This window comes from Salmo trutta, chromosome 16, assembly GCF_901001165.1.
Source record: "Salmo trutta chromosome 16, fSalTru1.1, whole genome shotgun sequence".
Taxonomy (NCBI): Eukaryota; Metazoa; Chordata; class Actinopteri; order Salmoniformes; family Salmonidae; genus Salmo; species Salmo trutta.
The window spans coordinates 37,340,706-37,363,161 of NC_042972.1; the positions used below are offsets into that span (position 1 = coordinate 37,340,706).

Below are 22,456 nucleotides of genomic sequence, written 5' to 3' on the forward strand. Positions count from 1 at the left end.
AAATTCTGGACGGGGCCGGACCTTGGCATCAGGCTGGGGATTATCAGCGCCCGCAGTGGGAAATTGAGGCAGCCAAGGCGGAGAGGCGATGGTACGAGGCCAGAGACGCGCTGAGGGAGAAGCACGAGAGGCACCCCCAAGACATTTTTGGGGGGGGGCACACGGGTAGTTTGGCTAGGCGAAGGAAGAGCCGGAAGCCAGCTACCCGTGGTTATATGGAGGAGCGTATGAGGTGGGGAGCGCCATGTTTTGCTGAGAAGCGCACTATCTCACCCATACGCACGCACAGTCCGGTGCGAGTTATTCCAGCCCCTCGCAGGTGCCGTGCTAGAGCGGGCATCCAGCCTGGTAGGAGGATGCCTGCGCAGCGCATCTGGTCGCCGGTACGCCTCCGAGGACCAGGCTACCCAACTCCCGCTCTACGCACGGCTACCATCAGGCCCCTGCACAGCCCAGTCTGCCCTGTACGAGCACTCCGCTCGTACAGGGCTACTAGTTCCATCCAGCCAAGGCGGGTTGTGCAGGAGGTAAGATCTAGACCGGCTGTGCGCCTCCATAGCCCTGGGTTTCCAGCTCCTGTCTCTCGTGCGGACCCGGAAGTGCGTTCACCCAGTCCGACTCGTCCTGTTCCCGCTCCCCGCACTAAACTGCAAGTGCGTAAACCCAGCCTCGTCAGTCAACAGTCGTCGGAGCTGCCCGCCAGTCAACAGTCGTCGGAGCTGCCCGCCAGTCAACAGTCGTCGGAGCTGCCCGCCAGTCAACAGTCGTCGGAGCTGCCCGCCAGTCAACAGTCATCGGAGCTGCCCGCCAGTCAACAGTCGTCGGAGCTGCCCGCCAGTCAACAGTCGTCGGAGCTGCCCGTCAGTCAACAGTCGTCGGAGCTGCCCGCCAGTCAACAGTCGCCGGAGTGGTCAGACTGCGCTGAACTGCCGGAGTGGCCAGACTGCGCTGAACTGCCGGAGTGGCCAGACTGCGCTGAACTGCCGGAGTGGCCAGACTGCGCTGAACTGCCGGAGTGGCCAGACTGCGCTGAACTGCCGGAGTGGCCAGACTGCCCTGAACTGCCGGAGTGGCCAGACTGCCCTGAACTGCCGGAGTGGCCAGACTGCCCTGAACTGCCGGAGTGGCCAGACTGCCCTGACCTGCCGGAGTGGCCAGACTGCCCTGACCTGCCGGAGTGGCCAGACTGCCCTGACCTGCCGGAGTGGCCAGACTGCCCTGACCTGCCGGAGTGGCCAGACTGCCCTGAACGTCCCGAGTGGCCAGACTGCCCTGAACGTCCCGAGTGGCCAGACTGCCCTGAACGTCCCGAGTGGCCAGACTGTCCCGAGTGGCCAGACTGTCCCGAGTTGCCAGACTGCCCAGACTGTCCCGAGTTGCCAGACTGCCCCGAGTTGCCAGACTGCCCAGACTGCCCCGAGTTGCCAGACTGCCCAGACTGCCCCGAGTTGCCAGACTGCCCAGACTGCCCCGAGTTGCCAGACTGCCCAGACTGTCCCGAGTTGCCAGACTGCCCAGACTGTCCCGAGCTGCCAGACTGCCCAGACAGCCTGGAACGGCCTGAGCCGGAGCCACCTCCAAAAATAGGTGGGTTGGGGAGGGGGGGTGTAGCACAGTGCCGTCGTTGACGGCAGCCACCCTCCCTTCCCTCCCTTTAGTAAGGGGGAATTTTTCTTTTGGGTATTGTTTGGGGTTATTTTTTTTTTGTTAAGGTGCTTCTGGGGTAGCACCTTTAAGGGGGGGGGTACTGTCACGTCCTGGCCAGTATATAAGGTTAATTGTTTTGTAGTTTGGTCAGGGCGTGACAGAGGGTATTTGTTTTATGTGGTTCAGGATGGTGTGTTTGGTTTAAGGGTGTTTGATTTAGTATTTCCGGGGTTTTGGTTTATAGTCTATGTGTATGTATTTCTATGTCTAGTCTGGTGAGTGTGTTTCTATGTTGGTTAATTGGGGTTGGGACTCTCAGTTGAACGCAGGTGTTGTCTATCTGCCTTTGATTGAGAGTCCCATAATTAAGGGTGTGTTTGTGCTGTGTTGAGCTTTGCAGACCGTCAGTGTATCGTTCGTTTTCTTGTTTGTTGTTTTTGTATTCGTGTTGAATTTCATTAAATGTTCAAGATGAACTCTATCGACTCTGCTGCGTATTGGTCTACCTTTTCCGACGATGATTTCGTTATATCGTCAGAAGACGAAGACGACAATCGTGACACATTGACTCATAACAGCTGCACAGTGCAGTCAGTGGATGGCCTAAGTACCTCTTGACCTTACAACCTCTCCCTGAATGCTATCCCAACTACCGCGGCTCCTGACCCAGGGTGAGAGATGAGTTTGAGGCACCCTTCTATCCTCTCACGTGCCTACCGAGTATCACCTCGACTCCTGTGTAAGCGAGCATTCTCCCAAGAAAGATTACATTTGTACTGTACTAATAAACATATTCTGTATGCTGATAACAAAAACCTGATTTGAAACATTAGGTGGATGTGATACTTTAACACTGGAAACCTCAGTAATATGAAGCAATAGAAGAAAAGAGAAAGACTTACGATACAAGCAGCCAGCCTCTCCGTTGAGTTGAGACCATCCAGGACAGCACTTGTAAACCGTCTGGTAGTCTTGTCTGTAGACTTGTCTGTATGCTGTGTAATACGCTGTCCTGTTATCAAGGGAGACATGACATTATCAATTAATACAAATCAGATAATACAAAGCTAGTACACTAGATCAAGGTCTGTTGATTCTATAAAATCATTTGAGGTCCTGATTTATGGCACAATGTCAAGGTGTCTGTTTGTGGTCACAAAGTCACAAAGTATAATAATCAGCAAACATTTCCCCAGTCTTTTAAGTAACCCCTTTCAAAGTGTGAGACTGGCAGACTGAACTTCAGAGTAGGGTGTCTAACCCTGTAGTTTAGAAGCCCTCTCATGGCTCCACGGTCATTAAGCGTTGTGGAAAAACATTTTGTTTACGGTGTGTAATTGAAGCTTTGGCTGCCTTCAAAGCTGCCTGCGTCTTTGTAACGCGGTAAATATATGAAGAAAGCCTAAACGGCACTTTGAAAAAACTCCCCAGAGTCAGGGGTTAGCCGCAGGACTCTCCTTCACAGGTATGTACCTGGCCTCTGGAGACGCCTCGGCTAAATACAGTAGGTACAGTGAGCTCCAAAAGTATTGGGTCATTGACACATTTGTTGTTGTTTTGGCTCTGTACTCCAGCACTTTGGATGTGAAATGATACAATGACTACGAGGATAAAGTGGAGACTGTCAGCTTTAATTTGAGGGTATTTACATCCATATCGGGTGAACCGTTTAGAAATTACAGCACTTTTTGTACATAGTCCCCCCCTCTATGTGTATTATATGTGTATTAAAGTAGTCAAAAGTTTAGTATTTGGTTCCATATTCCTAGCACGCAATGATTACATCAAGCCTGTGTATCTACAAACTTGTTGGATGCATTTGCTGTTTGTTTTGGTTGTGTTTCAGATTATTTTGTGTCCAATAGAAATGAAGGTTATACAATGTAATGTCATTTTGGAGTCACTTTTATTGTAAATAAGAATAGCGTATGTTTCTAAACACGTCTACAGTAATGTGGATGCTACCATGATTACAGATAGTCCTGAATGAATCGTGAATAACGACGAGGGAGAAAGTCAGACACACAAATATCATACCCTCCAAAAAATACTAACCTCCACTATTACTGTAAAGTTGAGAAGTTAGCATATCTTGGGGGTATGATATTTGTGCATCTGTAACTTTCTCAATCATGATTATTTTTTACGATTCATTCAGGACTATCCATAATCATAGCATCCACATCCACAAGTGTTTAGAAACATATTCTATTCTTAGCTTAGCTAACCCTCCTGGAGAGCTGGGCTACATCTTCCACTTAGCACTATATGAGAGGGCTACTGTATTACAGAACAAAAAAGAGGGAGGAGGAGAGGAGCCAGAGGAGAGAGATTATTCCAGATATTTAGGGGGATGAGGATGAAGCACTCTGTTTAAACAGCTTTGACATGATTACTGTTAAGACCAACAACAAAAAAGCACAACACAGAATTATCCATAGGTAATACATGCAATAGACCAGTGTTTCCCAAACTAGGGGTCGCGACCCTGTTTTCTTCCTACAAATGTGGCTTTATCTTTTGAACCGTTTAAACTACAAAATATTATAACCCCATCACTGAAAGATATGACTCCCAGGAACACGTATGTGTCTTCTGTTTCCCTCTACAATGCCCACAAGCCGATCATGACTCCTTAAAACAGAGTGGATAAGACCAGGCACTAAATAGACTAGGGGAAAAAGAACAACATCAATGTTCTTTTCTACATAGAAGATCCACTTGCGTACCGGACACCCCCGCAGTTCTGGGGGCCCTTGAACCTGTCATAGATGTCAATTTTTTTTATTTTATAAATTATTTTGACAGTAACCCACCACAAAGTCATTCATAAACCTTTTTAATTTCCATATGAACTAGGAAGTTAAGTGTTTTTGTTCTTGGGCTTCAGGAATGTGACTGAAAAAGTGCTTCAGGCCTTGAAAAATAAAAACTTAAACTGATTGAAAGTAAGGGGATATTGGTGAACAAATGCCGTGGTCAAGGCTACAACGATGCCAGTGCAATGAGTGGAACTTACTCAGGTGTTCAAAAACGCATATCAGACTGAGAGCCTAATGCTTAATAGGTAGTTCTTTATGAGTTTTAATTTAGAAAACAATCTCTTTGCAGGAGCGACAGTTACAGGGATGGTAAAAACAGCTTGATTGCCTTGGCAACATCAGGGAAACTGGGCAGAAGGCAGTGGTGCTTCAAATACAGCAGTTCTGCAACATCTTTAATTGAGCATCTCATCCTCCTTAATTGACGGCCTCAACATGTTACAGAAAGAGATTAACTGTATAGGAAGTGATAGGGACAAGTCGTCTGGATCCTGGACAGCCAATAAATTGGCAGATGCAAACAGATTATCATATTTAGTTGACAACAGCTTTTGAGGGCTTTAACAAAAGAAGCAGTTTGTGATTTCGTTCATACTGGTGAAACAGCGTTTGTGTTGTGTGGTTGCAATATCAACAGTCTCTTATCTCTGGTATAACTTGGCATGCAACATTCAAGACTAAGGTTAAATTGTTTGCAGCGCAATGGACATATAATGCACAATGTCTCAAGAAAGACTGTCTGAGGGCCTCTCGAGTGGTACAGCGATCAAAGGCACTGCATCACAGTGCTTGAGGCGTCACTACAGCCCTGGGTTCGATTCCAGCCGGCCGTGACCGGGAGACCCAAGAGGCAGCGCACAATTGGCCCAGCGTTGTCCGGGTTAGGGGAGGGTTTGGCCGGCCAGGATTTGCTTGTCCCATCGCGCACTAGTGACTCCTTGTGGCGAACCGGGCGCCTGCAAGTTGACTTTGGTTACTAGTTGGACGGTGTTTCTCCAACACATTGGTGCGGCTAGCTTTCAGGTTAAGCAAGCAGTGTGTCAAGAAGCAGTGCGGCCTGGTAGGGTCATGTTTCAGAGGACACATGGCTCTCGACCTTCGCCTCTTCCGAGTCCATAGGGCAGTTGCAGCGATGGGACAAGACTTTAACTACCAATTGGATATCACGAAAAAGGGATAATTTATTTTATTTTTATATAAAAAATCTAATAAAAATGTTAAAATATAAATAAAATATATACAAAATAAATAAAGGGAACAAGGCAACAGTAAACATGTTGTCCCCCACGAATGATGCAGCGCCCACTCTTGGGCCAATTGAGATATCGCGTGTGACTAACACATTTCTGTTAATTACCACAGCTTCCGCCTTGGGCCAATCAGCGTAATTTTGTAAATGCCGGATCTACAAAATCGGGGCAGTGCTGTCTGAAATATCATGTGTGACTCCCCTCCTTGATTTTATTGTGTGGGACAAAAAAAAGACAGAGAGAGAAAGAAGCAGCAAGGAGCTCTTCAGGAGACCAGAGGAGTCTCTCAAGCTGGATTTAATTTACCTTGAATATTGCAGCCCATTTGTGTAAGCCATTAGCCAGACAAAACTCGCTGAGTTCAACAATAAATAGTGCCTGAATTTATCCTCAAGCCGACTACATTTTTCTCATTGTTAAGCTATTTGATGTCATTTTTTATTAAAACAAACCAACACAGTCGTGAAGAGTGCACGACAAGGCTTAATCCCCCTCAGGATGCTTACATGTTTTTGCATGGGTCCTAAGATCCTCAAAAGAATTATACAGCTGCACCATTGAGAGCATCTTGACTGGCTGCATCACTGCTTGGTATGGCAACTGCTTGGCATCTGACCACAAGGCGCTACAGAGGGTAGTGTGGACAGCCAAGAACACCAGGACCTCTATACCAGGCAGTGTCAGAGGAAGGCCCTAAACATTTTCAAAGACTCCAGCCACCCAAGTCATAGACTGTTTTCTCTGCTACCGCATGGCAAGCGGTACCAATGCACCAAGTTAAATAGTTAACCAAATAGCCACCCGGACTACCTGCAATGACACTTTTTGCACTAACTTTTTTTGACTCATCACATATGCTGCTGATAGTATACTATCTGTCATGTACATATCTACCTCTATTACCTCGTACCCCTGCACATCAGCTCGGTACTGGTACCTCCTGTATATAACCAAGTTATCGTTACTCATTGGGTATCTGTTATTATTACGTGTTTTACTTTTCTATTACTTTCTGCATTGTTGGGAATGGCGGTAAGTAACATTTCACTGTTACTCCTCACCTGTTGTTTACAAAGCATGTGATGAATAAAGTGCTATTTGATTTAATGGAGGAATGGATGGATAGAGGAATGGATGGATGGATGCCTGAATTAAGAGCAGGACTCACCTTCTCTCGTATCCCATACACCAGTTCTGTTCTAGGCAGCCTTGCTTCCAGACCTTGACCATGCGTGTGAAGGCCTGCACACAGGGCTGCCTTTGGGCAACCAGCATCACTTCCCGCTCTGCACACACGTTGGGCCTGAAAGAGGGTATACCATTTTAAAGTGAGGGGGAAAAAATGTAAGCGGTTGTTATGAAGCATGAACCATTGAAGATAAATGGACAAGGATTCCTAAGGGCTTATTCTGTACTGTAGGGCCGGGACGATACCAGAATCGCAATTTTTTTTCCATGGCAAAAATGAAAACATGAAGCAGACAATTCTCTTTGGTCCTTTAAAAACCTACTGTATGTAAAATATTGTGTCCTATAGCATGGGGAAATAAATCAAATGTGACTCTGGATGAAAATAATAATGATGTTTGTTTTTAACATTAGGGCTGTTTTCCTAAAGAAATTACACCCGCTTCGTGCTTGTTTCCTTGCCACGATACTAACGTCTATCGCGATATTGGTATTGTCCCGGCCCTACTGTACGGTGTAGTGCAACACCCTTGTGGGGATTACTTAAAGTTAAAAATTACAGAGTGCCCACGCTGTCTGCTAATAATTACGGGAATTCCTCACGCATTACTGTTTATATCGCTAAACATGGCAGCACAAGACACTGCCTGCAGCAAGAATTCAATCATTCAACATTCACTAAGACAGTACCTGATACTACAGTATGTCAAAACATTGACCAAAGAAGAGCAGAATACATGGTCATACAACCTGATGTGGCTGTCTATTTCTTGAGATTTATAAACCAGCTGCCATCAGTGTCATAGATCCCATCACAACATATTCCCTGCATTGTAAAGTATCTAAAACCGTCTCAATGTGCCATACTATCCCTCTAACATTAAGCAGTGTTTCAGTACCTCTCGAGCAGCAGAAAGTGCAGTATGTCTAATAATTTAGGAGCAGCTCTGTAATTCCATGTCCAGACGTGTCTCATCTCTGGAATAGTGTGTATGTCTGATATGTCTGTAAAAACCTTCAATAGGTGATGCTAATACTGGATCTACTAGCCCGAGACTGGTAATGCTCTTACCACTAATGGTCTCACGGTAATGGCCTCATGGTAATGGTCTCATGGTAATGGTCTCATGGTAATGCTCTTACCACTAATGGTCTCACGGTAATGGCCTCATGGTAATGGTCTCATGGTAATGGTCTCATGGTAATGGTCTCACGGTAATGGTCTCATGGTAATGGTCTCATGGTAATGGTCTCACGGTAATGGTCTCATGGTAATGGTCTCACGGTAATGGTCTCACGGTAATGGTCTCAAGGTAATGGTCTCACGGTAATGGTCTCACGGTAATGGTCTCATGGTAATGGTCTCATGGTAATGGATCATGGTAATGGTCTCATGGTAATGGTCTCACGGTAATGGTCTCAAGGTAATGGTCTCACGGTAATGGTCTCACGGTAATGGTCTTACAGTCATGGTCTCGTAGTAATGGTCTCACGGTAATGGTCTCATGGTAATGGTCTCACGGTAATGGTCTTACAGTAATGGTCTTACGTTAATGGTCTCAGGGTAATGGTCTCACGGTAATGGTCTTACAGTAATGGTCTCACGGTAATGGTCTTACAGTAATGGTCTCGTGGTAATGGTCTCGTGGTAATGGTCTCATGGCAATGGTCTCATGGTAATGGTCTTAGAGGCCCTCTAAGAATACTCATTATTTCTCACTATAAGGCAATGACAGGGTCATTACAGCTGAACAATTAAACATCTCTGAGATTTATATCATCCTTTTCATGAAGTCAGACATATCAGAAGCCCCTCATCTCTGACTTATTTCACCTGTTACTCTGGCATGCTCTCCATTATTGGGAAACGTAGAGGCGTCTCACGAACGCTGCATCATTAATCCGCCCTGAGATCATGTGTAATTATGTAAAGGTATACCATTACAGTGCATGTTGAGAGAGAAACTAGAGTGTTCTTATGACAACACTGTCATAGTTCAAGGTGTATTCCTTTCTGAGAAATGTACAAAATACAGCCTTAGAGTTGACTGGTTGTTGTCTGTGTCGTTTTAACTATGCACATCCAGGTATAGGACACAATGTTTCTCCTTTCAATGTAAACACCTCTAGAGTAAAACATGAAATATTGAAATATATATGAATTGATAAATTAATATTCAAATCTCATATTTCAACTAATGAAAGTTGTAAAATAATCATAAATTGTTTAATATGTCAGAAGATATTGGATTTTGGTTATATGTCAAGCTATAGCAGCAGTAGTAACAAGTGCAATTTTACCAGAAGTTTTATAATTTAGGTTACTGTGACTGTAAAATGTATTATCATGCAAAAACAATGTAAGTCAAAACAACGACAGCTTATAAAAAACGTACATGTATGGTTGGAGATTTCCATAGCGGGACACTGCGCAAATCGCGTCGATAAATATAAAAAGTATTGAAACAAATATTAAATCCATATTCACGTTGTGTTGAACGTATCAATATTTTGCGTATGCATTAATCCGTAGAAATGTAGCGACATTGACACATGATTTAGCGAAAGCAAAACCAGTAGCCAATTTACTGGAGAGAAAAAAGGAACACACGCATCACGGTTACACTTCAAACAGAGTGAGGAGCAGAGTCAGTCCCACACCTTCCAACAGAGATGCAGCCAAACATCCCGTAGAAAGTGGCGCTTGGAGGTCGATCCTTACTGGTTTAGCCTACCACATGCAGATGTTGAACGCACATGCGAGCGCAATGGCTTATCGCCACCGAGTGAGTGGGGGTATTGCTCCTTTGAAGAGCCAATGGATCGTTTCAATGAAATTAGACTGAAATTGTAGCTTTTTCCACAAATGTGTTGTAACAGGTTGCAAGTTACAACTGTGTTCTTTTTTTTCAAATATAGCCTGCTCATGTGAATGGATATCAGGGCCCCTTTGGCTACAATAAAACAATTAGTTCTAGGCCATTACTTTCTAGACAATGGCAGCAGGTAGAGGTTACTGACAAAATAAAGGAAACACCAACATAAAGTGTCTTAATATGGCGTTGGGTCACCACAAGCCAGAACAGCTTCAATGCGCCTTGGCATATATTCCACAAGTGCCTGGAACTCTATTGGGGGGATGTGACACCATTCTTCCACAAGACATTCCATCATTTGGTGTTTTGTTGATGGTGGTGGAAAACACTGTCTCAGGCGCTGCTCCAGAATCTCCAGTAAGTGTTCAATTGGGTTGAGATCTGATGACTGAGACACACACCCACACACTTTAAACCCCTTTGAGACCCCTCTTTCAAAGTCAGGGATCTCTTCTTCTGACATGGTAGGCAAAATAATGGGCAACTGGGCATTTTTATACATGACCCTAAGCATGATGGGATGTTTCAATTGCTTAATTAACTCAGGAACCACACCTGTGTGGAAGCACCTGCTTTCAATATACTTGGTGTCCCTTATATACTCAAGTGTTTCTTTTAATTACATGTTTCCTTAATTACATGTGAGAACAGAGCAGTTTTCAATTCAGCAGACCAGTTTTCAATTGAGGGGCAATGTGTTAGAAACAGTGGTATCCACTGCTGCCTAATCCTACCCAAAGAGGAACCTATAGTTGCAATAGAACAGAGAGAGAAAGGGGGAGATATGCCACAGTGCGTTATGAAGGAGGACTGATGGTGGTCAAGCTGCACAGGTCAGTGCAGGCACAGCTGATGCTGCCTGTGGTCATAGGGTCAGAGGCAGAGCAAAGTTACTGCTGCTCTCCAAGTAAAGCTCGCTATGCATGCATCTATTTTAATGACCCAAGGTCCCGAAGGTCAATGCCATACATGGTCTAAACTATATACATTTATACTAATTTGCTCAGAGAATTTTTTTTGTTTAACTATTAATTTAAACAAAATCTCAGAAAGATATGTGTCAAAATTATTGGCACCCCCTTTTTTCAATACTTTATAGACACCAACCATACCAACCACTTTGCTGATATAGTTAATTACGATAAGTAGCCTATACTAGAGAAATGTAAAGTTTTAAATTAAATAAGTTTGCTAATATGGGTGATTGTTAAGACAATTTATGGCTACAACAATCAAGCTAGTAGCCATAGTTTAAAGGGTAATAAAAAATCGGGCACATTAATGTTCAATCGTTCTATTCGTTATCGCATCAATTCAGGCAATTTATCGCAACATGGATTTCTGTCCATATCACCCAGCTCTACTTTGAGCACCCTCCCCTTCCGAGGATAAGGGCACTTTCTATGATTGTTCTATGCGATTGGAGAACACATTGGGTGAAATCTTAGACCATTCCTCCATACAGAATCTGATCAGATCCTTGATATCCTTCAGTCTGCGTTTATAGACTGCCTTCTTCAATTCAAACCACAGGTTTTCAATGGGGTTCATGTGAGGAGACAGATGGCCATTGCAAAAATGTTGATTTTATGGTCAATTAACCACATCTTTGTGGATTTGTATGTGTGCTTGGGGTCATTGTATTGATGGAATATCCACTTGTGGCCAAGTTTCAGCCTCCTCGAAGAGGCAACCTGGTTTTTGAGTAAAATGTCCAGGTGCCTTATTTATAAACGTTGTGTAGCCCACGCCTGCGCCAGTTTTCACGCAAATGTTGGCATTTATAAAATCTGCTTATCCTCCCGCAAACTTTAGACCATGCCTACGCACAGTTTCTAGTGGTTGAAATATTTCATTGCAAGAAGGCAAAAGTAGCCTGGTAGCTTTGTGCAAGTGGGGAATATATGATGACTTTCTTATTCATAAAAAAAACTGGTAGCTAAATATAATAACAAGATGCAATCATTTGCCATTAGTGAGAACAGCGAAAATCGATTTATTTTAACCTTGCATTCTAAAATAACTAGAAATATTTCTAGTTATTCTTTTTCTCATTATTCATTTCACTTCCATGATCATTGCAGAATAAATTCCTCACATTTTCTGACTGTGATGGTTCCATACTCGAAAAAGCCTATAGGCCTACAACAAATTAGGATAGGCTACCATTCGTCCCATCGCTCATTTAATTTGACCCATTTCACAGTAGTAAATAGATAAGCTAGTTCAAGTATTTTGCTCTATGCGATCCGATCCACATTTTAACGGTGCAACAGTTGGTTCACCTTTTCCATTGCCGTTTGTTAGCCTACATCTGATGTCAAATTCTCGTAGACAATATTTAATTAATAAACATAATGCATACAGCCTAGCGATCATGTCCATTGCAGAATAAATTGCTCACATTTTCTGGCCATTCATGAGTTCATATTCCCGAAGTAGCCATAAAACAAATTACCATGTACATCTCTAATTTCCTTGGGCCTATTAGAAAGGCTATTATAATTTCACGTTTTTGGTCTATGCATCCGAAACGGAGCGCGGTTTATAACATACAGTCGAATTTAACAGGTGACAAATCAGTTGATATTTTGCATTGAAGTGTGTAGGCTACCACTGTAAGTAGGCCTAATGAAGTAACAAAAAAATCTGAGTGTATAATGTTTCAGAATGCAGCATATTTAGGTTTGGGAAAAAGTTTAAACAATCTGTTTACAGGTCCACAACAATTTGCAATTGTTTTTGTCTTTCAGAAACGGTCAGATACCGCAAATGTCACTGCAAAATCAAACTTTCTGCAAACACCCCCAAAGAAGCTAATCATGTTTCCCATTATATTTAGATGCTGTCTTGGCATAATTCCAATACTTCCAAACTATATTGCAAATAAGGGCTCATTGTCACCATAGAAGGTGAATGATGGGCATTTTTCAGGAGGATATATAATGCTCGTTCAAGCGCGCACAATTTTACAACAGCTCTGATTTATAACGTGTCAGGAATCCCGCTTCCTGAGTCTGTTTCTGCCTGAGCTGACTGTTTTTTGTTTGGAGTGTTGTCTAAGGTTCCTGAACGCACCCTGTCTGGTTGCTAGGCAACGCAGTTAGGCGGGAGATCTAGTGATTACCCGCACCTGCATCTCATCAACCTTCTGCACACCTGGTCCTGATCATCACCTCTTCTTAAACCCTGAGCTGACATCCATTACCTGCCGGATCGTTAGCAACGAACAGTATGTTGTGTCAGCGTATCAGCCTCATGTTTCCTGAGCTTGTTTTGTGGTTTTGTGCTTGTTGCTGGTTACTCACTCCCGTTTACTCTGTCTACAGTCATTCTCCCGGAACATTCAACTCCCTTGCCTGGCCGTCGGTGGATACAGTGACTTCATTGGATCAACCCATTTACTCTCATCAACTCACCTCCGCTGCCGCTCCGTCTCCTGGATCACTCAAATTACACATCAAGACTACCAATAAATACTCACTTTCATTTTACTCACCTTGTCCTGGTCTGCTTCTGGGTTCTGTCTTAGAGAATCGTGACATAACGGGAAACATGCGTATGTATGGCATGCGCCAAGTTAATACAACTCAATGTTTTTGTGAGTGAAGTCTTTTCAGAAATGGAGCTTGCAGATATTTAGTGTACAATTAACGTAAAGGTTATAAATGAGGCCCCTGTACTTGGTAGAGTTAATGATTCTTTGACCTTATCAAGATCCCCAGGACCAGTGGAAGGAAAATACACCATAACATCAATGATCCACCACCAATATTTTATAGTAGGTTTGAAAGGTTCTTATCTGCATATGCATTTTTCTTTCAAGGCCAAACCCACATATGGTGTGCGTGGCCAAAGACGTCTATTTTCGTCTAATCTGACCATAGCACCCGGTTCCAATCCAAGTGCCAATGCGGTTTAGCAGACTCCATACATCTACATTTGTTGGTTGAGGATATTTTAAAACAGCCCCTGCAAATTGTTTATTGGCAATTGTAGATGGGGGGGGGGGCGTTTTACCCATTGCCTGATTTATGAAAGTCAACCACCATTTAACTCTTTTCATTTGTGAGTTATTTGCCTTTCCCAATGGCGATGGATGAAAAATTTTACGTGTACATTTTTATATATCAGTAAAACAGGAAGCCATAGAAGACCACAATATAGTTCCTTTAACTGAGATGAACTTAAACAAGTATAAGGTTAATGCATATTTTAATTTGTTCGATTTTATTTATAAGAATCTTTAGGGGTGCCAATAATTTTGCCACCAATCTTTTTGAGATGTTGTATTTACTTGTTAAACATTCTTTACCTGAACAATTGTATTAGTATAAAATATAATTGTATTTTTTTGTATACAATATAGGTCGGTATTTGTATATAATCTATTTTATACCGGGTTTTTTTTGCAAATCTTTATCAAGGGTGCCAATCATTTTGGAGGTGACTGTAATTACCACTGCAGTGGATAGAATGGGTAGCATAGCCTACATGGGGGCTATGGATTGTTTTTCTGCAATAGTTATACATCATTTAAAGATATTGTCCTGATATAATTAGCATTTTAATAGCCTACCAAATTACATTGGGAACACCTTCTTATTGAGTTGCACCCCCTTTTGCACCCAGAACAACCTCAATTTGGGGTGGAATGGACTCTACAAGGTGTGGAAAGCATATTGACAACTGCTTCCCACAGTTGTGTCAAGTTGGCTGGATGTCCTTTGGTTGGTGGACCATTCTTGATGCACACAGGAAACTTTTGAGCATTAAAAACCCAGCAGTGCTGCAGTTCTTGACACACTCAAACTGGCGCGCCTGGCACCTATACTACCATACCCCGTTCAAAGGCACTTAAATCTTTTGTCTTGCCCATTCACCCTCTAAATGGCACACACACACAATCAATGTCTCAATTGTCTTAAGGCTTAAAAATCCTTATTTAAACCTGTCTTCTCCCCTTCAGCCATTCTATACTGATTGAAGTTCATTTAACAGGTGACATCAAATTCTATAATGACACTTTTTATGATTTGGAACGTTTTTAAAATGTCAACAGAAGCCATATATAACTACATCAAGTGTATTGTTGGCTTCTGTTGACCTTTTAAAAACGTTCCAAATCATAAAAAGTGTCATTATGGAATTTGATCAAGATCAGGGGTTAAGGATGTTACAGATTCTGAAACAGAATAATTTATTGATCAAATTGTATGACACCTTGTTATTATTTGGAACGTTTTTCAAATGTCAAAAGAAGCCATATATAACTATATCAGGGGTATTCAACCGGGGGTCCGTGGTCCCCAAGGGGTCCGCTGAGGTACTGCAGGGGGTCCGCAGAAATATAAAAAATAAAAGTGGATTACATACCTACAGTAGAAAAAAGGAAAATATCTTCTTACTAATGATGCCAACTTTATTTGTCAACTCCTAATATTGGAGCCAATTACACTCACTGAAGTACCTGGCATATGCTTTGGAAAAACACCCGGGTATAGGGTGCCAGTGTGGCAACTGTTGCTGGCTGATGGTAAGCTTTCTTGACTTGGACATACATTTTTGCCAACACATGGCTAACCTTTGTTTAACCAGCTAAACAGCTGCTCTTAGCAAAAATGTGTTTTGAGTTACTTTTCTAGCTAATAAGCTACGTTTGAGTTTACACTTCCTCTTCCAATTATAATGTGTGGGACGTCAAAATAATGACAACTATATCTACCAAATCCCATTTAAAAATGTTGATTACTTCTCCATACCAATATCATTCACCTGATAAAACAAGACGTGAAGGTGTTAATGTGTTAATGGCAAAACAAGCTCTGTGAGCCCTTTCCAACAACAAAAAAAGATATATGACCGAAAAGTGTTATTTGACACTTGGCATCATACTCTGTAATGGAATAAATCATGCAATTTCCTACATACATGGTTAAATAAAGTCTGCACACCAAAATATTAGTGGTAATTAGGAATGTGGTTTTATTTTTAAATTACAACATGGGATAGCAGAAATGTGTGGGATTATCCCTCGTCTTGATACAGTTGCATATGCCATTAATCTGATTCATTTTACCATGACTGGAGGTACAGCCGACTACCTTCAATGTGTCCATGTCTAACTTGGACTGGCTGTGAAAATGCTCTCCTAATAGTTAGTCTTGTTAGTACCGGCTTCTGTTAACAAGAAAGTGACCCAAGGGAACAGAGTATTCCACATAGGCCAACATAGGCTATGACTCCGCCAGCATACTGAAGTCCCCACATTGACATAAATATTAGAAGACTGTGATTTATTTATTAAACTGTGTAGTCCATTCAGATGACAGGTTGATGAGCCAGAGGTGTTTCCCTAATAAAGGGGAAGCTGTAACACTTAGTTACAGTTATAGACCTCCTTAATACAGGATTTAGGAATAGTTTATACATTCATTATTAGTTTATAAATGCTACATTTACATTTTAGTCATTTAGCAGACACTCTTATCCAGAGCGATTTACAGTAGAGAATGCATACATTTTCATAATGGTCCCCCGTGGAAATGGAACCCACAAATATAGCATTGCAAGCACCATGCTCTACCAACTGAGCTACACAGGACCACATGTTAAACAGTAACATATTGGTTGAAAGTGGTGCTTGTCTTTAAGCTGCACAGAATACACATAGCATGTAGCCTGTGTTACTGTTATTTAGGATATCGGTATTAATTTGATGACTTCTGTAACCGTAATAGCCTTGGTTTCATGCATGTTAACATTAGAAGCCTTCTCCCTAAGTTTGTTTAATTCACTGTTTTAGCACACTCTGCCAACCCGGATGTCCTAGCCGTGTCTGAATCCTGGCTTAGGAAGTCCACCAAAAACTCTGAAATCTTCATCCCTAACTACAACATTTTCAAACAAGATAGAACTGCCAAAGGGGGCGGTGTTGCAATCTACTGCAGAGATAGCCTGCAGAGTTCTGTCCTGCTATCCAAGTCTGTACCCAAACAATTTGAACTTCTACTTTTAAAAATCCATCTCTCTAAAAACAAGTCTCTCACCGTTGCCGCCTGCTATAGACCACCCTCAGCCCCCAGCTGTGCTCTGGACATCATATGTGAACTGATTGCCCCCCCATCTATCTTCAGAGCTCGTGCTGCTAGGTGGCCTAAACTGGGACATGCTTAACACCCCAGCCATCCTACAATCTAAGCTTGATGCCCTCAATCTCACACAAATTATCAATGAACCTACCAGGTACCACCCCAAAGCCGTAAACACGGGCACCCTCATAGATATCATCCTAACCAACTTGCCCTCTAAATACACCTCTGCTGTTTTCAACCAAGATCTCAGCGATCACTGCCTCATTGCCTGCATCCGTAATGGGTCAGCGGTCAAACGACCTCCACTCATCACTTTCAAACGCTCCCTGAAACATTTCAGCGAGCAAGCCTTTCTAATCGACCTGGCCCGGGTATCGTGGAAGGATATTGACCTCATCCCGTCAGTAGAGGATGCCTGGTTGTTTTTTTTAAATGCCTTCCTCACCATCTTAAATAAGCATGCCCCATTCAAGAAATTTAGAACCAGGAACAGATATAGCCCTTGGTTCTCTCCAGAGCTGACTGCCCTTAACCAACACAAAAACATCCTGTGGCGTTCTGCATTAGCATCGAACAGCCTCCGTGATATGCAACTTTTCAGGGAAGTTAGAAACCAATATACACAGGCAGTTAGAAAAGCCAATGCTAGCTTTTTCAAGCAGAAATTTACTTCCTGCAACACAAAGTCAAAAAAGTTCTGGGACACTGTAAAGTCCATAGAGAATAAGAACACCTCCTCCCAGCTGCCCACTGTACTGAGGATAGGAAACTCTGTCACCTCCAATAAATCCACTATAATTGAGAATTTCAATAAGCATTTTTCTACGGCTGGCCATGCTTTCCACCTGGCTACCCCTACCGCGGTCAACAGCACTGCACCCCCCACAGCTACTCGCCCAAGCCTTCCCCATTTCTCCTTCTCCCAAATCCAGTCAGCTGATGTTCTGAAAGAGCTGCAAAATCTGGACCTTTACAAATCAGCCGGGCTAGACAATCTGGACCCTTTCTTTCTAAAATTATCTGCCGAAATTGTTGCAACCCCTATTACTAGCCTGTTCAACCTCTCTTTCGTGTCATCTGAGATTCCAAAAGATTGGAAAGCAGCTGCTGTCATCCCCCTCTTCAAAGGAGGGGACACTCCGCATCTCTGTATGTCTGGCAGACATATCAGTGTGGATGACGGATCACCACCTCAAGCTGATCCTCGGCAAGACGGAGCTGCTTTTCCTCCCGGGGAAGGACTGCCCGTTCCATGATCTCGCCATCATGGTTGACAACTCCATTGTGTCCTCCTCCCAGAGTGCTAAGAAACTTGGCGTGACCCTGGACAACACCCTGCCGTTCTCCACTAACATCAAGGCAGTGACCCGATCCTCTAGGTTCATGCTCTACAACATTAGCAGAGTACGACCCTGCCTCACACAGGAAGCGGCGCAGGTCCTAATCAACTCATCCAGAACGCCTCAGCCCGTCTGGCGTTCAACCTTCCCAAGTTCTCTCACGTCACCCCGCTCCTCCACTCTCTCCACTGGCTTCCAGTTGAAGCTCCCATCCGCTACAAGACCATGGTGCTTGCCTACAGAGCCGTGAGGGGAACGGCACCTCCGTACCTTCAGGCTCTGACCAGTCCCTACACCCAAACGAGGGCACTGCGCTCATCCACCTCTGGCCTGCTGGCCCCCCTACCTCTGAGGAAGCACAGTTCCCGCTGAGCCCAGTCAAAACTGTTCGCTGCTCTGGCACCCCTATGGTGGAACAAGCTCCCTCACGACGCCAGGAAAGTGGAGTCAATCACCACCTTCCGGAGACACCTGAAACCCCACCTCTTTAAGGAATACTTGGGATAGGATAAAGTAATCCTTCTAACCCCCCCCTAAAAGATTTAGATGCACTATTGTAAAGTGGTTGTTCCATTGGATATCATAAGGTGAATGCACCAATTTGTAAGTCGCTCTGGATAAGAGCGTCTGCTAAATGACTTAAATGTAAATGTAAAATGTCTTGACCCAAACTGCTACAGACCTATATCTATCCTACCCTGCCTTTCTAAGGTCTTCGAAAGCCAAGTCAACAAACAGATTACAGACCATTTCGCTATGCAATCTGGGTTCAGAGCTGGTCATGGGTGCACCTCAGCCACGCTCAAGGTCCTAAACGATATCATAACCGCCATCGATAAGAAACAATACTGTGCTGCTGTATTCATTGACCTGGCCAAGGCTTTCGACTCTGTCAATCACCACATCCTCATCAGCAGACTCAATAGCCTTGGTTTCTCAAATGATTGCCTCGCCTGGTTCACCAACTACTTCTCTGATAGAGTTCAATGTGTCAAATCGGATGGCCTGTTGTCCGGGCCTCTGGCAGTCACTATAGGGGTGCCACAGGGTTCAAATCTTGGGCCAATTCTTTTCTCTGTATACATCAATGATGTCGCTCTTGCTGCTGATGAGTCTCTGATCCACCGCTACGCAGACGACACCATTCTGTATACTTCTGGGCCTTCTTTGGACACTGTGTTAACAACCCTCCAGACGAGCTTCAATGCCATACAACTCTCCTTCCGTGACCTCCAACTGCTCTTAAATACAAGTAAAACTAAATGCATGCTCTTCAACCGACCACTGCCCGCACCTGCCCGCCCGTCCAGCATCACCACTCTGGACGGTTCTGACTTAGAATATGTGGACAACTACAAATACCTAGGTGTCTGGTTAGACTGTAAGCTCTCCTTCCAGACTCACATCAAACATCTCCAATCCAAAGTTAAATCTAGAATTGGCTTCCTATTTTGCAACAAAGCATCCTTCACTCATGCTGCCAAACATACCCTTGTAAAACTGACCATCCTACCGATCCTCGACTTCGGCGATGTCATTTACAAAATAGCCTCCAATACCCTACTCAATAAACTGGATGCAGTCTATCACAGTGCCATCCGTTTTGTCACCAAAGCCCCATATACTACCCACCACTGTGACCTGTACGCTCTCGTTGGCTAGCCCTCGCTTCATGCTCGTCGCCAAACCCACTGGCTCCAGGTCATCTACAAGACCCTGCTAGGTAAAGTCTCCCCTTATCTCAGCTCACTGGTCACCATAGCAGCACCCACCTGTAGCACGCGCTCCAGCAGGTATATCTCTCTGGTCACCCCCAAAGCCAATTCCTCCTTTGGCCGTCTCTCCTTACAGTTCTCTGCTGCCAATGACTGGAACAAACTACAAAAATCTCTGAAACTGGAAACACTTATCTCCCTCACTAGCTTTAAGCACCAGCTGTCAGAGCAGCTCACAGATCACTGCACCTGTACATAGCCCATCTATAATTTAGCCCAAACAACTACCTCTTCCCCTACTGTATTTATTTATTTATTGTGCTCCTTTGCACCCCATTATTTCTATTTCTACTTTGCACTTTCTTCCACTACAAATCCACTATTCCAGTGTTTTACTTGCTATATTGTATTTACTTTGCCACCATGGCCTTTTTTGCCTTTACCTCCCTTATCTCACCTCATTTGCTCACATTGTATATAGACTTATTTTTCTACTGTATTATTGACTGTATGTTTGTTTTACTCCATGTGTAACTCTGTGTTGTTGTATGTGTTGAACTGCTTTGCTTTATCTTGGCCAGGTCGCAAATGTAAATGAGAACTTGCTCTCAACTTTCCTACCTGGTTAAATAAAGGTGAGGGGGAAAAAAAGAAGAAAAAAAATTAAGATCAATGCAATGCATTGATGAAGTTTCTGAATGAAGATTCAGTGGAATCTGTTGTAGTTTGCTGACATCATCTGGTTAAAATGAGAACTACACAAGAGAAGGCATTCAAATACTTGACAGGACTCCTAACCTGTAAATCATTGTCGGACAGAAGCAACTAGACTCTGCAGTCTACAATTCAATTTCAATTTAAGGGTCTTTATTGGCATGGGAAACATGTGTTTACATTGCCAAAGCAAGTGAAATAGATAATATACAAAAGTGAAATAAACAGTAAAAATGAACAGTAAACATTACACTTACAAAAGTTCCAAAAGAAAAAATAAATTTCAGATGTCATGTTATGACTATATACAGTGTTGTAATGATGTACAAATAGCTAAAGTACAAAAGGGAAAATAAATAAACAAAAATAGATTGTATTTACAATGGTGTTTGTTCTTCACTGGTTGCCCTTTTCTTGTGGCAACAGGTCACACATCTTGCTGCTGTGATGGCACACTGCGGTATTTAACCCAATAGATATGGGAGTTTATTAAAATTGGATTTGTTTTTGAATTCGTTGTGGGTCTGTGTAATCAGATGGAAATATGTGTCTCTAATACAGTCATACACTTGGCAGGAGGTTAGGAAGTGCAGCTTAGTTTCCACCTCATTTTGTGGGCAGTGTGCACATAGCCTGACTTCTCTTGAGAGCCAGGTCGGCGACCTTTATCAATAGCAAGGCTATGCTCACTGAGTCTGTACATAGTCAAAGATTTCCTTAATTTTGGGTCAGTCACAGTGGTCAAGTATTCTGCCACTGTGTACTCTCTGTTTAGGGCCAAATAGTATTCTAGTTTACTCTGTTTTTTTGAAATTCTTTCTAATGTGTCATGTAATTATCTTTTTGTTTCCTCATGATTTGGTTGGGTCTAATTGTGTTGCTGTCCAGGACCAGGTTGCTTAGGGGGCTCTTCTCCAGGTTAATTTCTCTGTAGGTGATGGCTTTGTCATGGAAGGTTTGGGAATCGCTTACTTTTTGGTGGTTGTAGAATTTAACGTCTCTTTTCTGGATTTTGATAATTAGTGGGCATCGGCCTAATTCTGCTCTGCATGCATTATTTGGTGTTTTATGTTGTACACAGAGGATATTTTTGCAGAGTTCTGCATGCAGTCTCAATTTGGTGTTTGTCCCATTTTGTGAATTCTTGGTTGGTGAGCGGACCCGACCTCATAACCATAAATGGCAATGGGTTCTATAACTGATTCAAGTATTTTTAGCAAGATCCTAGTTGGTATGTCGAATTTTATGTTCCTTTTGATGGCATAAAAGGCCCTTCTTGCCTTGTCTCTCAGATCGTTCACAGCTTTGTGGAAGTTACCTGTGGTGCTGATGTTGAGGCCAAGGTATATATAGTTTGTGTGCTCTAGGGCAACGGTGTCTAGATGGAATTTGTATTCGTGGTCCTGGCAACTGGACCTTTTTTGGAACACCATTATTTTTGTCTTACTGAGATTGACTGTCAGAACCCAGGTCTGACAGAATCTGTGCAGAAGATCTAGGGGCTGCTGTAGGCCCTCCTTGATTGGGGAGGGAAGTGCCAGATGATCAGCAAACAGCAAACAGTAAACATTTGACTTCAGATTCTAGCAGGGTGAGGCAGAGTGCTGCAGACTGTTCTAGTGCCCTTGCCAATTTGTTGATATATATGTTGAAGAGGCTGGGGCTAAAGCTGCATCCCTGTCTCACCCCCCGGTCCTGTGGAAAGAAATGTGTGTATTTTTAGCCAATTTTAACCACACACTTTTTTGTGTATATGGATTCTATAATGTTGTACGTTTTTCGCCCAACACCACTTTTCATCAATTTCTTT

The 22,456-nt window shown here is 43.2% G+C and overlaps 1 protein-coding gene across 1 annotated transcript in view; it reads right to left on the reverse strand.

The window, feature by feature from the left end:
* LOC115150692 (multiple epidermal growth factor-like domains protein 6) overlaps positions 1–9,699 on the reverse strand; it is an 86,973-nt gene extending 77,274 nt beyond the window's left edge. The window contains exons 1-3 of the mRNA XM_029694221.1: positions 9,304–9,699; positions 6,888–7,022; positions 2,550–2,659 (exon numbers count right to left, since the gene is read on the reverse strand). Coding sequence (XP_029550081.1) covers positions 2,550–2,659; positions 6,888–7,022; positions 9,304–9,389 — 331 coding nt within the window. The 5' untranslated portion in view covers positions 9,390–9,699. The remainder of the gene's footprint in view (positions 1–2,549; positions 2,660–6,887; positions 7,023–9,303) is intronic.
* Positions 9,700–22,456: the final 12,757 nt, after the last annotated feature.